The 17,858-nt window shown below is 45.0% G+C and overlaps 1 protein-coding gene across 3 annotated transcripts in view; it reads left to right on the top strand.

Moving 5' to 3' along the window:
• ASTN2 (astrotactin 2) overlaps window positions 1–17,858 on the top strand; it is an 882,294-nt gene that overhangs the window by 823,843 nt on the left and 40,593 nt on the right. For all 3 annotated transcript variants that reach the window (XM_043565814.1, XM_043565813.1, XM_043565812.1), the window contains one exon: window positions 4,037–4,178. In XM_043565814.1, the coding sequence (XP_043421749.1) occupies window positions 4,037–4,178 (142 nt within the window). The remainder of the gene's footprint in view (window positions 1–4,036; window positions 4,179–17,858) is intronic.

The raw sequence follows: 17,858 nt of genomic DNA, 5'->3' as shown, positions 1-17,858 counted from the left end.
ACATTCATGTTGAAGGTAGTTGGTCAGAAATTCAGAGCAAGGTCTTCAGGTCTCAGCGGGTTTATCTCAGAGGCTAATAGGAATCGCCACACAGGCTGTAAGGGCCAAGAGATGAAATGTTTGTTCCAAGCGGACCTCCCACTTTACGTATGGCCATGGACATGATACTTTCCTTCTCTAAGCCTCAATTGTCACCTGGAAAAGGACAGGATAAAAGATTGGACCAAAAAAAAAAAAGTTCTAAGGGCCCTTATCTTCTCTCCTCTGATATGATGACAGTGTTATCGAAAACGATAATTAACACAATAGTTAACATATCTTTGAACCCTTATTGTATGTCAGACACGGTGCTAATTGATTTGTAAGCAATAGATGCAATATTTTATATGATATTCACAACATTGTACGTTAGATACTATGATTCTATCTGTTTTACATATGAGGAGATAGTTGGAGGGAATCAAAGAACCTGCCTGAGGCAAGCCATAAGTGGGGGTGAACCAGGATTTAACCTTAAGCAGTGTAAATTCAGAGCCCAGCCTCTTAACCACTGCCCTGTAGCATTGTTCATTTGATTGTCCCATTGCCAGACTTGGGGTATTGTGGAGCCCCAGTGCATGTGTTGAACTGCACTGATTTGCATTTGTGCACAGAGAAGATCTTCCTTAGGACCCCTTCCAACAGGTGAGGGAGTAAAGGATCCCCTCATTCACCTGTCTCCATCGAAATTACATTTAAACCTTCTGGAAGACAGTGCCAAGAAAAGCGATCTTACAACTTACTCTGTCGGTCTGTTCTTGTCTTTCAGAACTCTTCCTCTTGTCACACTACAAACTGTAGGTCAGGAAATATTTCTTTCATTGTTTCACTCCCCAAGCTAAGAGAGTGACACGCTTCAATTGCAAACTGAACAGAATTGAAAACCTCACTTTCGAACACTGTTGTTTTTAAACTTTCTCTAGGAGGCAGCATAGTATAAAAGAAAAAGTATGGATTTCCAGTTAGGATTATACAGGTTCAAATCTCAGCTCTGTCCCTCCTGAAATTTGTGAGCTTAATCCCAGCTTTACAACAGAGATGCTAACATTTAACTCCTTAGGATTAGATGCTGTGATGATTAAATGAAACAAAGAAGAGTTGGCACTGTGTCATTTCCTTTCCTTTTGACACTTTCCATGCAAAGGTCATCATGTCTATGCAGTCCCGAATACAACTGGGTGCTGTATGTCCTTATACTGTCCTCCATATGACTAGTTATGTGTTCCATGCTATCCAGTTTCTTCCTTCGAACTAAATCTTAAACCTTAGAGCTGTGTGCCTGTCTTACTGACCTGTCAGGCATGCTATAAAGCTTTTATCCAGGGTCCAATTGTTCTGAAATGCATTGAAACATCTGGAAAGCTATGCCCATTTGTGAATGAATGTCAGCCATATTTTGGCTTGAAGACCGTTAATACTGGCCACAGAAATCCTGAATTCCCTCATGAGGGGCCAACTCTTTCAATGGCTATCTAGAAACAAATTGAGAAGCAGACAGACGTGGATCCAAGCTCAGAGAAAACAAATGTAAGTTGCCAAACTTAAAATCCACGAGAGAAACCACGAGAGACAAAGCCCTTACTCCAGTGAGTAATTCTATGTTTTTCCCCCTTTTCTTCATTTTTCACCGTATATGTTGCTCTGCTTTGGTAGGTATTGGAAGAGAGACATTGTCTGTTTATGATTTTACTGTGGAAGAAGCTGACATTAGAGGCCTGTGAAAGAAATAGAGGATGCCAACATCTTTGATGAATAAAGCTTTCATTTACCTTTTCGGTTTCCAACTGCTGGTTCTAGATGACTGCCGGTCTAAGAATCTCTTCTTAGATTCTTTCATTCTGGACTCCAAACTCAGTAACAGTTACTGATCCCGTATTACAGAAGGGAAAACTGAGACTTTCAGAGGTTAGGAGACTTGGAATAAATGGTGGAGGTAGAATTCAGTCCCAAGCCTGTCTGACAATAGCAGGTGAACTTGCATGTTGCTGACATCAGCCTGGTTCACATGCTTCCCTCTGGCACCTACGTATCAAGTCTATGCACTGTAGATGTCTTTGTAAAAAAGTAGAAAACAAAGAACACTACAATCAGATCTGCTCTATTGGACCCTACGGACAAGTACGTTATCGAACGGTCGTTTACCTGAAATCCTAGGGCTTTCCAGACAGTTCAGTCAGACAAGTGTTACATCATTCACCTGTGAGTGAAGAATGAAACTTTTCTTTGAAACACCAGCAGGCTGTGATCTATATATTTGGCTTTACCAGTTCTGTGGTAGAGAAGAGCTCTGTGGCCTCCTTGGGTCACAGCCTTCTCAGGCACTTGGCCAATATTATTACTGTTCCGTGTTGGTTCCAATATATTTGATTGTCCTTAACATCAAGTGGAGAGGATTTAGTCGAATGGACTTCTTCCTCTTGTCGTTATTAAGAATAAATGAGAAGAGAGTGTGAGGCATTCCATATTAGACAAGAAGGAGAAGGAATGAATGGTAAGGACGCTTCAAATCATTCCATACTGTGTGGTATAGAATAATCCACGTGTTTGTTTTGCTCCTAAATCATCCAATTTTAGAATTGGAAGGGAACTTTAAGAGGCCATTTAGCCTGGTTCATTTATTTTATCTATTTTTAAGTAATTTTTTATTGATTTTTTTCTTTGTTACAAAAGTAATACATGTCCATTATCGATGATTAAAAAAAAAAACAGATAAGCAAAAATAAGAGAGAAAAATACCCATGATCTCACTTTCCAGACAAAGCCACTATTGTACATTTTTTTGTAATTTCTTCCTTCTCTTTTTAAATAGATAAACATGTAAAATTTCCACCAAAAATTAGATTATTCTGTAATAGTGTAACCTGTCTTTTAACTTAATATCTTTTCATATAACTTCATATGCTTCCACAATCTTGTTTTTAATGGCTATAAAATGTTCCATTGCATCACTGAACTATAAATGATACTGCTATTTCTATATCATTGAACATTTAGTTGTTTCTAAATTCATCCTGGTTTAAATGGTACTGTAACGTTTATCCATATATCTTAATCTTTGTGCACATCTATGTTTTTATTTTCTTTTTTCAAAAGCTCTAATAGTGATCCTACCACTTTCACTCTACAGAAGACAAAAATAAGGCACAGAGATGGGAATTGGGTTGCCCAAAGCCATCCAGCAAATTCTTAACAGAGCTAAAAGTAGAACCTGAGATTTTAAATGTCCAGTTATTCCTTTTAGTTAGGTCTATTTCTACTAAACTTCAGCTGCTTCCTAAAATCCAGTGTCTAGGTTGATTTTTAGAAATCATGGAGTTCGAGGCTCCTGTTCTTCCACTGTCCCTTCCTGTCCCATGGCCATCACTTATCAGGCATGGAACTTTTTCCCCCTTAGTTGGACCAGGTCTCTGTCCATCTCAACATAACACTTCACGAATCCAGAACCAACATAACACTTCCTGAATCCATGAGCCACTTCATGAATCCAGAATCCAGAACCAGGATACTTCATGACTCCACTTCATGCATAAGAGTGACCATGTAATAGGAAACCTATCTTACATCCTTGGTCCAACTCCTTTGTTACACCAGCAAGGAGAATGCAGTTCCCGGAAGGAAGGTCTTGCTCAAGTAGTTAAGAGGAAGTTAATGGCAGCAATAAGACCAGAATAGTTAGTCTGGACAGAAAGCACGATGCACCTTTTGCCTTTTCGTATATTTTTATTGCACAATAATTTACCTCATTTGAGCCTTCCTACAATTTTATAAAGGCAGATATTAGTATGCCCACTTTACAGTTGGGAAAATTCAGGCATAAATTTAAACAAAGAGACATTAAGGCTAGATACTATTCTGTGTCATTCATATGCTATGCTTGCTTTGCCCACTAATCCTCCTGATAATGGTATCCAGACATTTCTTGGGTTTGGACAGCAGCAAGGATGTCTGCTCACCAAGGCCTGAGCTGGAGAGCTCATCTTTCTTTGTCTCCCTCCAGGAGAATTCCTGAGTTTTGCCGATGACTTACTCTCTGGCCTGGGCACATCTTGTGTAGCAGCTGGTCGAAGCCATGGAGAGATCCCTGAAGTCAGTATCTACTCCGTCATCTTCAAGTGTCTGGAGCCCGACGGTCTCTACAAGTAAGATGTGCTGGGTGCGTGGGGGATGTGAAACAAGATGATTTCAAGTCTGGGAGGCAAGGCATGAGTAATCTGTCCAGGCAGCCAAGCGTTTTATAGACAGCCTGTATGTGCACCTTCAGATGCTAAGGTTTGGAAGTATCCATTGGAGAAGTGTGGCCACAATAGGCCACAGAATCACACAGGGTTAGTGCTGGAGGGCCCAGGGAGGCCAGGAACACAAAAGCATTTCTTCTAGTGATGAATAATCTGCAGCCCAGAGAGGAAAAGTGGTGAGTTAGCAAGGAGGGCTGGGATAGGAGTCCCTGCCTGGCGTTCTTTTCTCAATTCCATGATATCCCCTCTGAAAAAATACTTAGATTCGTATATCTGAAGTATGTATGCATGCAGCGTATATATATGACATATATATATGTATGTATGTATGTATATATATGTATGTATGTATATATATTTGTTGTTGTTAGTTTTATTAGATTCAGCTTCCCCCTCCTTAGAAATAGTGCCATTATCACTCCTTCACAAAATATATTAGAGTTACTGCATCCAAACTTCTAGTGATACAAAAGGAAGTCATTCTGAGGCTCATCTGTTAATCTTAGAAAAGGGGCTTGTTTTTCTTTTGTTCTCCCCTCGGTGAGCATTTGCCACATTGAGATGCATCCATCAAAAGCTATAATATAGAGTTCTAGAGACAAGCTTTCTTCATGTACCCTAGTTATAAAACTATAGGGCACCTCCCTTAGCCTAGAAAGCTGAAGTTATTAACAAGGAGGGCATTATCCACAAATTATTGAACTCAGTTATGTTTTTCTTTTATTTACTCAGTGATCCATTCATTTATCCATCCTTTACCCAATCATTAATCCATCCCTCCTTCCATCCCTTTCTCTCCCCCTTCTTCCCTTTCTCCATCTATCTATCTCATTCATCCATATATCTGTTCTTCCTCTCTTATACTCCATCATCCATTCACTTATTTATTCATCACTTCTTTCATTCATTCCATTTTTATGTATTCATTCATTCACTCATAACTCATTTACTTATTCAGCAGACATTTTCTGAAGAGTTCCTATGACTTGGTACTGAGCTAAGAAATGCAGGTATGAATGTGACTACGACAAGGGTTCTATTCTCAAATAACTTAGAACTTAATGGTGGTATGAAAGGCCACAGACTGTGAATTCCGATCTGGCTTTGACATTTTTAGTTATGTCATCCTTTACCTCTATAAGCCTCAGTACAACAGTAATAATAAAACCTAGTTTGCAGAGGCACATGAGAATTAAACAAAAAACACCTCAGCACAGTATGTATGTGCTCAGTAAGTATTAACCCCTTCACAATGTGAATCTTTTTCACCTCCAAGCCGTATCCCATCCCCACTTCCTCTGGAAGGCCATGACTTTTCTAAAGACCATGGCATACTTTAGAATATCCAACATATTCAGGCTCATTGGTAACACCTAACACATTCATGCACCAAACTCAGGAATATCCCTATAAGCTAGAGATTGGGCCTCTGACCCTGGCTCTGCCACTGACTATCTTGTAGATGTTGGGATCCAAGTTTTACTTTGTACAGAATAGCAAAATCAATTGGGGACAGTGAGAGCTCTGGAAATGGAATCCCCAAAATACAACAGGCTATCAAATATCTTCTGGTGGGACATCTTGGCAAACCTGCCAGAGGAAGTAGCATTTGCCTCAAGCCTTAAGTGCTGACCTGGGATCCAGATCTTGAGAGCATGACTCCACTGCCTCTTAATCATTAAGTGCTGACACCAACCTCTGGGTGTCCAGGACCACTGCATCTATTAAATGTATGTGACTAGATTAAGAGCTCTGAAGCCTTTTCCAACTCTGAAAACTGATTATGTGAAGAAAGTAACATATTTGAAAGATTTCATGATGACTGGCTTCTGGTCCCTTTGTCCCTCATTAAGCACATAGACTGGAGGCAGACAGATCTGGGTTCACATCTCTACCCTGCACTTACCAGCTGTGTGACACCTAGTGAGCCTGTCAACCTTCTGAGCTTCCATGTCCTCCTCTGTGAAAATGTAGATAATAACAGTGTCTGATGCACTGGGACCTGAAGTGGATTTGATAAGCTAGTGCACAAAAGCTCTCCACTTGGTGATGAGTTCCCAGTAAGAGCGTAAGAAGTGTTAGCTGTTATCACTGTTGTTCTTGTTGTCCTTGTTGGGCTAATGGTTAATTTTAATCCCCTCCCCGTCCATTCACCAACTACTGGGATAACATCTAGCAGAGAGGGCCAGAGCCCTGGAAGGTGGTTCCTATCCATTGAGAAACAAGTAGTAACCCTGTCTCTGGGTGACATTGTAGAGTCTGGGCATTAGGCAGTCTGGAATCCTACAGACCTGTTATGTAGAGAGCAATGAAATGTCTTATGGAACCCCAAAAGCAATTAACCCTGAGAGCTGACAAATCAGTCGAATCCTTTCAAGATGATGGTGGTTTTCCCTCACCTCTTCTTTCCCTTACTGCTTAACACCCATGACCCCCTTGCCATGTCTTTAAGTGGGACCATCCTTTCTTCTTCTGTCCTGGAAATGTATTTGTCACGAGTTTGTCATTCCTAACTCTGAACACTTCTTTCTTTTATTTTCAAAACTGATTTTGGGGCGCCTGGGTGGCGCAGTCGGTTAAGCGTCCGACTTCAGCCAGGTCACGATCTCGCGGTTCTTGAGTTCGAGCCCCGCGTCGGGCTCTGGGCTGATGGCTCAGAGCCTGGAGCCTGTTTCCGATTCTGTGTCTCCTTCTCTCTCTGCCCCTCCCCCATTCATGCTCTGTCTCTCTCTGTCCCAAAAATAAATAAACATTGAAAAAAAATTAAAAAAAAAAAACTGATTTTATTAAATGGCTGTGGAATCTGGGCTGCTTCGACAAGGATCCCAGGGTGTGGTTTGGACCCATCTCTCATCCTATTGGTGACTCTCCTTCCATGAAGTCTGACCAACACGGTCGCGAGTTTTAAAATAGTTCCATTGTCAGTTCTTGGGGCTTCTTATTTTCTGCTTGCTCATTCCTTACCAAAATCAGTTTTCTTACTCTTGGGTCAAAAAGGCTGTGTATGGAAGTAGGAAGAGCATGGGCTTTGGGGACAGACTAAACTGGGTGCAAATCCTGATTCTGCCCTTTACTCATGACCTGCCCTGGGGAAAGTCATTTCTCACTGCTCAATGCAACAGTGTCTTCCTCTGGAAATAGGGAGCTAGTAATTGTTCTCATATCACGGGGTTAAAAGGAAGAGCAGTAAGTGACAAACTCCACAGACAGGGGTTGACCAGAATGCCTTGCATATAGTTACTGCTTTGTTCTTATTGACTCCATCACTTGGTATCTGTGTCTCTTCCAAGGACAACCAAGGGAGAGCCATTTCCTATGGAGCAGGTTGAGGTGCTACTGGCCCAGGATCCTTTGGGAATGAAATAGAATGAAAAGAGAGCATGAGCCCACACCCCTGAGTTTTAATTAAGCACAGGGCACCAAATCCCCCATCCACACCCCCCCCCCCCCAGAGATATAATAGGATTCAGGTGGAGAGGGCCAGTCTCTCAGGCAGGAAGTCTGCATTCACATCTCACTACCACCACTTCCATCTCTGGGACCTTGGGCTAAACGTTCATGTCCCCTTCTTGTTCTGCAGTTCTGGCACCTTCAAAGTGAAGGTGTGTTAGATCCACCCCAGCTTGAGAGTTCAGAGAATGCATACTTTTGCCACGAGATTTCTTCTCATTCTTTCTCTCCCTTCTTCTCCTCCTGGGCTCCTGCCCTTCCTGCTTTTCTGCCTCTCTCACTTGTTTTTACCCCACTGTGCCTCCTTGTGTCTCTGTTCATCTCTCCTGCCTTTCATTCATTCTCTGTGTAAGTCTGTTCTTCATAGCTTGCTGTCTGTGTCTATCTGCCATTCTCCCAGTCATTACGACTTTGCCTTTCTCTTTGTTATTCTCTTCTTTTGTTGTGTGTGTACCTCAGTTTCTCTGTCCTGTTTCTTATTTGAGTGTGGGTTCCTCTCTCTTCGTCTCTCTCTCTCTCTCTCTCTCTCTCTCTCTCCGTCTCTCTCATTCTGTCTTTCTCTCTCTCTCTCTCTCTCTGAATCTCTACTCCCTCTCTTCAGTCCACCAAGGAAGGCAAATTACTTTTGCAGCCCCTTTATCCATGTAGTTTTACAAAGCACCACTTGGTTGAGACCAATTGGGGGAGGGAAAGTCAAGGCTGATTCTCTGTCCTAAGCTCACCCTGGTGTAGCAAAACAGAAACCTCAGCATTTGGGCCCTGTCTAAATTGAATTTCCTTGTTTGTTTCATTTGTTTTGCTTTTGAATGAAAACAAACAAAGAGAAGCAGAGGAGAGGGTCCCCAGAAGGTCTGACAGTGTGGCCAACTCCTGCACCCTTGGGTTGTTGGAACTGGAGAGTGACCCTGAGAAGGAATCTCCACTCACAGTGGATGGGTCAGGCCGGGCTAGGCATCCATGGTCTTCCCTGCCCTTGCCTGGCTAGAGGCCTAGATACCCTTCTTGTCACCGCTCCTCAATTTCCTATTACCCAAGGTAATTAGCCTCTGTCTTGTCTTGGCTGCTTTGCCTTTCTCAAACCATGGATGACTGCCAAAGGGTCCTGAGCAAACATGCAGTGGCAGCCAGGCCCAATTCCCGGGGAGGGGGGCTCATTCCCACACATTCAGAGGCTTGCCCCAGGCCCGTCCTTCACCTCCCTGGCCTCAGCTCTCTGAAAAGAATGCCAAGGGAGCCTGGGTACTACAACCACATGCCAACATCCATGGTGGGGCCAGAGGCTTGGGGGAGGAGAGGGGTTCCTTCTTAGCAGGGATGGGTGGAGTTGGAGGAGAGGAGTAAAAGGAAAACCAGGGCCCTAGAGAAGGGAAAGCATTGTGAAGAAAAAGCCTGAGGTCAGGAGTCAGACAGCAGTTCCCACACTTGCTTCCAGTGAGACCCAGAGCCAGTTCTTCTGCCTCTGCCTTGATGTTCTCATCTGTGAAATGGAAAGGTTAAACTCTGTGCTATGAGAATTGCTCACCTCTGAGGTGGGGATTAAGACTACACCAAAGTCCTGATTCTCAGTGCCTCTGGTACTTCCTGGATAATAGCAGTAGTGGGGAGAGTAATAGTTGACTGAGAACTCCCTGTGTGCCAGGAACCATGCTAAGGATGATGTTGGGTGTGCTGTCTCGTTTAATCCTTGCCATAATCCTGTGGATCTGGTATCACCATCATCATCGTCATCACCTCCTGTTTCATTGGTGGGAAAACTGGAGCTTAAAGGGGTAAACATTTTGCCCAAAATTACATGACAAGGAGAAAGAGAGCTGACATTTTTACCCAAGCTGCCTCTAACACCCACCCTCCTCTGCCCTCGCCCCACGTGCTATCCCTGTCCTTGTGCATCACACAAATGGACCTGTCAGAATATGAGTGCAAGAGGGCCTTCGCACTAACGGCAGCCCTGTTTGTCATGGAAAGCACACTGGGGATGGACCCAGCCTGCGGCCTGCAGACCCCCAGGGAAGGTGCTTCACACTCATCTTTCTCATCCGTGAAATGGAGCTGATTGATCCAGAAAGTGGAGATAATTAGTTCTACCTCCCCATGTGGTCACAAAGATTAAAATGAGTGGTAGATGAGGAAGCGCTTTGAATTTTTCACAAGGTCATCATGTGCTCATGTCAGGCTTTCTTGATGACTCCGTCGTCAGAGGTCAGCAGCGGGGAAGGCAGTAGAGACGTCGCGAATCCACTTGCCCCTTCCCACCCACCACCTCACATACACAGTTTAAAATTAGGCCTTAAAATTAGATCAGACAGAAGGAAGTCTTCGCCTCCACTCCAACCCCTCCCCTCAGGTGGGTAGGTGGCCTTGGGCAAATCTCTTAACCTCCCTGAGTTACAATTTTTCACCTGTAAAATGGAATCACGATAGGACCCTTTGCATAGGATCGTGAGGATTCGATGGACTGAAACATGTAAAGAGCACTAGATGTGTCTAGCTCACTGTCCGTGCTTGACTGGAGGTGGAGGAGCCTGGCCGGTACTCTCTGGGGTAGCAGTCTTCACCCAAGCAATCCGGCCTGGGGTTGCCACTTTGACACCTTCCTGTTCACGGCATTCTAGTGCGAGAGCAAAGTAAGTCTTTATCTCGGACACTGGCCCTTTACTCATCATCCCCACGCACTCTTGCTAGGATGTAGTGCTTTTTTCCTTCCTCAAGGCCTCTGCTTCTTCCCTTTCCCCAGGATGGACTTCTCCGGGATTTGCGCGTCCTTGTTCCCATGATGGCTCCTTGTTCTCCTTTACGTGTTGAATTACATGTCACTTCGTCTCCCGAAAAAGGCCTTCCTTGACCACATTATCTGCAGTAAATCCTGCCTGCCACACTTAGAGACACACAAAGCCATGCTACTCACTAAAGCTGTAATGACTTGGTATCTGGTCACTTGTTTGTTGTCTGTCTTTTCTCACCTGTCAGCTGCATAGAGCAGCATCTGTGTCTGCCTTTTTATCCCATACTCCTGGTACCTAGAACAGTGACTGACACCAGTAAAGAATCCAGTAAATAGTTATTGAACGATTTGAAGAAAGTTCCAAGTCAGTGCATCAATCTGGAGACACTGACTTTTCCCCTTCATGCATTCACAACCTCTAACTCCCTTTCGTACCAAATATTTAGATGACCCCCACCGTGTGCCGGGCTGCGGTCTAGTACCAAATCTCCATATCTCTATATCTACCTGGAGATTTGTCTGTCTGCCTGGCTACCTACCTACCTACCTACCTTATCTAATTTAATCCTCAAACCTACTCTCTAAGGCCATTACTATTCTTCTTATCCAACAGATTAGCCTGCTAAGGCACAGAGAGTTTAGATAACGTGACCAAAACCTCAAAGCTAGTAAGAGGAGAAGTCAGGCTTTGAACTCAGCTAATTTATTTCCAGAGCCTGAACTCAAAATACCACATTGGATGACAAGAAGAATGATACAGTGTAGAGATGGTGAGGGTCAGGGGGTAGAATATGTTTAGAGGGGTCTTTTGTGCAAAGAGCCACGTGGGCCCAGATGAGTTGGAAACAGTATGGAAAACAGATTTTTCAGTCTTGACACCAAGAGATACCTGTCCACTACCACTCAATTCCATACTTCCTCCTGCACTCCTGGCCCTGCCATGCCAACGGCTGAGCTCAGAGTCAGTACGAAGACCTCTCCTTCTCCTAGCAACGTACTCCCAATGCCATTTTTGCAACACCCAGGACCTCCAGCTCTCATGTGCTGAATTGTTTCTCAGTGTCTCCAGATTGCCATGTGTTTCTGCAAACAAGTCCATGCTTTTTGGCCCAGAGATGCTATTCCAAAAGCCCAGGGGGACTGGAGCCTTGGATGGAGCATTTCTGGGCCCCCTTCACCCCCAGACACCACCTCTGCCTGGGCACAGCCTGGGCAGTACATCAGAAAAGCAGCCAAGGCCACCGCCATGGATACTATAATTATATATTAGATGAAATCCCAAAGTTCCCCTTTATTTACATTCCTACCCTACCCTCTTCATTTCCTCTCTTCATGCCAAGAATCAGCACAGACTTTACTGGAAACAGCATGAAAGTCATCAGGAGCCCTCTAAGGCTGGCTTCCAAAAGTGCTTGCCCAGATGATGGGAGGCGAGAGACCTGAGGGTCATCTTGCTTCTGGCTCAAAGCAGCTGGGGCCGTGGCAAGGATTTTCCCCTCTGGAGGCCTCCGGTTCTTCACTTATAGGAGAGGGATTGAATGAGGCCGACCCAAAGGACCAGTTCATGAATTTGCAGGCTGTGCACCTCAAGAGAGAACGGAGGAGAGGAGAGGGACTCAAGCCCCTGTTGATTGGAGAGGGGAGAGTTCGAGTCCAGGCAGAAGAGCTTCATTCAGCTTCAGGCCCCATACTTCTCCCACCTTTCAGTTTCAGTGAACCCATCTGTTTAGTGGGCCTCTGGAGCCAAGTCCCCAGCGTGACAGGGCCCAACTTCTGAGGGGACTTTCAGCATTTGGGAGAAAAGAGATAGGCACCGAAGAAGCCTTCCATGCTGACCAGGGCCCTGGGCCACAGCCTCTGGACCAGTGTGAACGGAGGCTGAGGCCCAGGGTTGATCCAGGAAACACCAGGGAAAGAAGCCAAGATAGGCCTGACAATTCTTGCCCCACTCCATACTGACTTTTTCTTCCCAGTGTGAAACTTCCTCAGCCCTTTCTTCTTCTCTTCAGTCTCCTTCTCTCCCTCCCCCCACCACTTCCCTTCTCCTTTTCTTTCTCTTTCTCTGCCTTTTCTCCCACTTTTCCTCCTTCCTTCCTTCCCTTCCTCTCTCCTCCCTTCCCTTCCCTTCCTCTTTCCTCCCTTCCCTTCCTCTTTCCTCCCTTCCCTTCCTCTCTCCTTCCCTCCTTCCCTTCTCCCTTTCCTTCCTTCCTCCTGCTATTTACCTTCTCCCTCTTTTTCTCTGCCTTTTCTCCCCCTTCCCTCCCTTCCCTCTCCTTCCTCCCTCCCACCCCCCTTCTCCCTCTCCCTGCCGTTTCTCCCTTTCTTCCCCCTCCCTCCCTTTCCTTTCTTCCATCTCCCTCCCTCCCTCCTTCTCTCCCTGTGTCCCCTCCCTCTTTTCAAACATCTATTCTTTCCTTTCCCCTTTGTCCATGTCTTTATTGCTTGACTTTTGTTTTCCCTCCCTTTTTTTCCCCTCTCACTTTCTTGTTCTCTCCCTGTCTTGGCGTCACTCTGACTTCCCATCTATTATTTTTGTCTGTGTGTCCTTCTCTTCTATTTGCCATCTCTGCATATGCATTTCTTGTCTCTTTCTTCTTTACTTACCACTTCTCAGTCTCTGTCCCAATCCCAAGATCTCTATTCTTTCATCCTTCTGTGCATTCCCCACGGCACCCACCCTAAGTACAAGGGCCTGGGCCTACTGTGTAACTCTGGAGCAAACAGCCAAGTTGTGGCCAAGGGTCCCAGAGCTAACCAGGGGCTGGGGGCTTCCAATGCCCCCAAACCTGAATGGAATGTGAACTCTCCCAGGTTGTGGCACCTTGTCCAGTTGGTTGGGAGACAGGGTTGTGGGTAGGGAGAGAGATAGCCTTGCGACTCAAGACTCAATTCCCTCTAGCATCAGGTCATGCTAACCTCTCCAAAGTGCACAGTTGGGGCCCCAGAGAGGGGAAGAGCTGTCCTAAGCCAGAGGCATATACAGCATGTGTCTCAAGCCAAGAGAGACTCGTAGAGGAAAAATAAAGCTGTTTTTCAGCTGACAGACAGTGAGGCTCCTAAAACCTGCTGGGGACTCTCAGGCAGGCTGTTTCTTTCCTCAAACTGCATCAAGATTTCATCCAGGAATGGGACACTCGCCAGAGTTCTGGAGGGACAGGGCACAGGCTGCTCTTGTGAACTCATGGATAGTGGATGGGTGAGGGCTGAGGCCATGCTGGAAAGCTAGGCCTTGAATGCTGGGCAGAGAAGCTGGACTTTATCCTGCAGGCAATGGGGAGCAAAGAAAAGCTTGAGGAGGGGCAGGTTATATTTAAACCTGTGTTTTGTGGGGACTACTCTGAGCATGGTGTGGAAGGAGCTGGGTTGACTTGATTATTAGGGAAGCCATTTGGCATAGGTAAAGGGGAAGGGTGGGGTCCTCATACATTTGGGGATCCAGTGAGTGGTGCCCTGAGAAGGGCATATGCTGGGTCAGAGTGGAGCAACATGGGCTCAGCTCAGTTCTGGGAACATCCAAGGATAGCTTTTCTTATCCTTACTAACTGACTGCAGTGCAGAGTGCTCTGGAAAAGGACATATTTGTGGGGCATCTACAGTGAGCCTCACCCTAAGCTGGGTACTTGGGATGCAGAACTAAGCAAGCCAAGCAAGGTCTCTGCTCTCACAGAGCTCACAGTTATGGTGGGGAAGCAGAAGAGACCAGACAGGTCCATGGTGCTTCGCTTCGTGTTCTGATGGGAAAGCCCAGGGGCTGTGAGAACTCTGGGGAAGGGCCACGAACCCAGCCAGGTCTACTGCAGGCCCCCTTTGCAAATCAACTGCAAAATCTTCCTGAGGAAGTAATTGGAGGGGTTGTACTGCATTGAATAGTGATGACACCCCCCCCCCCCGCACCAAAGTCCATATCTACCCCAAACCTCAGATTATGCCCTTATTTGGGAAATAAAATCTTTGTAAATGTAATGAGTTAAGGATCAAGATGAGATTACACCGGATTAGATTGGTTCCTAAATCCAGTGTAGTTACTGGTATCTACTACATGGAAAGACAGGCAGAGGTTGGAGTTTTGCTAGGTCACTATCAGAAAACATTCTGATGCTGGCCATCAGTGGGGTGGTAATCTCAGAGGATAGTGAAAGCCCTATGCACAGGGTAGCAGGGGGCTAAGGGAGACAGGGTGAACTCTCAGCTGGGCTTTATAAGGAGGAACTTGCAAGTGACGTCAATGGGTCAACAATGGCCAGATGGTTATGATAGGCAACAGTGGGGACCATGGTAAACTATAAATGGAGTAGAGAATACTCAGCTCCAGCTGATTATTACTATGTGAGAGTATAGACCCAGTGTTGAAAAATATTCCAAGCCATAAATCTAGGGGTTTAAGTGAAATCTCTTAATTAGTACTTGCTGGCAACCAATTTAAAATTGGTCACATAGACCAATTTTGTAAGTTACAATTAGCCTGCAGGTTAATTCAGAATTATGAACCTAGGTCAGCTCTTCCAGTGTATACATGTGGAAGCTGAGGCCCTGAGAGATGACCCATAGGCTTCTCATTCAGAGCAGAGCAAGGATTAACATATAGTGGTCCCAACACCTGATGCAATGTTCTTTCCAATGAGTCTTGACCCCGACCTTCTACCTTAGGGTTGCCTTGTTGCAGGGGAAGCACAGAGACAGCTCAACATGGTGAGAGATTCTTGGGATGGGGTCACAAGCCACTCCGGGTTCTGTGCCCAGCTTTGCTGCCCATCCACGAGAGACCATAGGCAAAGAGCTTCCTCTTTCTGAACTTCAGTTTCTTTCTTGTTACAATGAAGGGATTGAATGGAGAAGTCCCTTCCTTCTCTGATTTCTAAGGCTCGAAGAACTCCTAGAGGTAGGAATGGACTCAGGCTAGAGGCCAGGCTTCCTGACTTGTCCCTGCTCCTGTTATCTTGGCTGTGGGTCCATCACTTCATGCTAAGTGGCCACCTGCCCCCCTCGCTCCCACCTCCATCTGTGGAGGCTGTTGCTGTGAGCAGTCTTGAGGGTCATCGCTGAAAAGGTATTAGCAGACCACAGGGGATCATCATGAATGATGCATGGAAATTCAGAAGCAAGACAGAATCCAGATTCTTGACATTTTCCTTTCTATTCTGTTCTCCTTTCCCTCAAGGACAGACTCTCCCATTTACCAACAACCCTGTGATGCTTTCACACTTGGAATACAGCATAATAGAGCTTGAGGTCTCGGAAATCATTGACCTGAACCTTCTCTCTTTATGGGAGAAACTGAAGATCAGGGAGGGCACGAACCTGCACTCTGTCACTTAGAGAATCAGTGTCAGAGCTGGGCTGGATGAGGGCTCTTAACTCCCATACAGACCATGCAGGCCACCTGCTGCTTTCTTGTCCTGGATCCAAGCACATGTGTACCCCGATCATATTGGGTGTATGAGAGGCTAGGGGCATGGGGTTTGGAGTCAGATTGCCCTAGGGTGAGTTCAAAAATCAGATAGTTTCTGGCTGTACAAGATACTTATTTTTCCTGGCTCTCAATTTCCACATCTGCAAGGTGAGAGTGTTGCTACTTCCTACATTAGTTTCATGGTAAAGCAAGTATAGAATGGTTAATACATGCCAAGCTCCCAGCCATAGATGTTCAGCACACAAGACATACCAAGCACATACCAAGTACACACAAGATGTTTCTTTAGTAGGTCTTCCTCCAGGATGACCATAAAGGGGACCCATGATCAGCCAATTGTCCTGCCCACTGTGAAGTTGCTCACATTTTTCTGTTCTCTCTGAGCCACTTCCAGGAGCCCTTTGGACATAAGATGTGATAAAATTGAGGATCATTTTCATCAAATATCTGACATAACAAGAGATGCCTTCCCTTTTTCTTTTTTTCTTCTATTGTTCCTTGAACCCATCCCAAATATTGTTCTCATGATGATCGGGAACTAAGATTGTCAGTGATCCAAGAGTAGAAGATGTTTTAGAAACCGTGCTTTAGGACTCTGTGAGTCCCTAACATATGGCCTAACATTTGGTAGGTACTCAATTCAGCCAACACCAAAGGTCAGTAATAGGTACTACAGGTTGAATGGCTAGAGTCCATACTTCATATAAACATCTATGGCTATTAGCCAGTATCATAGCAGTCACATGGCCCCTGCCTCCTAGTCACTGTCTTCATCAACCAGTTATCAAGTTCTGACTACCTGCCACACTAACTCTTCGATCCTTCACAATATGGTACCCTCTGAGGCAGGTACTATAGTATCCTTGTTTTATATATAAGAAAGCTAACACTGTAAGGCTAAGTGTCTTGTTCAAGGTCACCTAGTTGGTAAATGGCAGAGCCATGAGTCTAATACAAGATGCCTGGCTCCAGAGTCTACACTTGTATGTTCTTATGCATTCCTCTTATAGGCAGTAGAGTGACTAAAATTGGAACTCTTATGGCTCAGATTGAAAGAGCTGTGTCCAGTGTTGGAGACAAATTTGTAAGCAGATAATTACTCTGGGGTGGAGGGTGATTTACCCTTACTAAAGGCAAGAAAATTTGGAGGAGGCTGTGATCTCTAACAGCCAGTGTACCTCGGGGGAGGTGCATTTGAGTTGAGTCTGAAAGAATGGATAGCATTGGCCATTTAGAATTAGGAAAGTTAAGGCATCTGAGGCAGAGGGAATAGCCAAAATAAAGACAAGAAGGGGGAAATTGAAGGGACACATAAGGGAAAAGCAGAAGATTCAGGATGGCTGAGATTTGTACTGTATGAGGTTGGAGGGCCAGAACTTGTAAGGCCTCGTAATGCAGATGAAGGAACCAATGATTGGTTCTGAGCAGCAGTGAGAAGGCCGCATTTGGGCTTTAGAATGATCTCTGTGGAGTGTGGATTAGATTCGGGAGACTTAGAGAGCTGTTGTAGGAGTCCTGGTAAGAGGTGAGGAATCCGGAGTTAGAATTGTGGCAGAAAGAGATGAGAGGAAGAAGTGGATAAAGAGAGGCATAGGTAGGATGTGGGCTTGTTGTACTCACAGTGTTCTTTGGAAATCTATCAAAGAACAGCCAACAAGCCAGCCTCGTTGAGAAGATATAGCACGGAATTCAAAACTTTAAAATCTAGGTTTAAATCTTGACTCTACCCTTTCATAGTCTGGTAACCTTTGAAAAAACTATGTCTAGCTTTTGAGACCAAGCCTCTTTCTGCATCCAGAAAATGGGAGCAATAAATTCTACTTCAAAACGTATCTGTCAAATTAAAAAAAAAATTATTCTATATGTCAATTCTTGGCACTTGAGAGACATTTATATTAATTTCCTCTCATCCTTTCCTTTTGCTTCAGTCTTATTGCAGTAAGCATTCATATTCATTGTCCCTCTCCCTCCACCCCCTAACTGCCCAACTTCCCTCTCTGGG

The sequence above is a fragment of the Prionailurus bengalensis genome, chromosome D4, assembly GCF_016509475.1.
Source record: "Prionailurus bengalensis isolate Pbe53 chromosome D4, Fcat_Pben_1.1_paternal_pri, whole genome shotgun sequence".
Taxonomy (NCBI): domain Eukaryota; kingdom Metazoa; phylum Chordata; class Mammalia; order Carnivora; family Felidae; genus Prionailurus; species Prionailurus bengalensis.
Note: the sequence above shows the minus strand (reverse complement) of the source record. Positions and strands in the feature narration are given on the sequence as shown.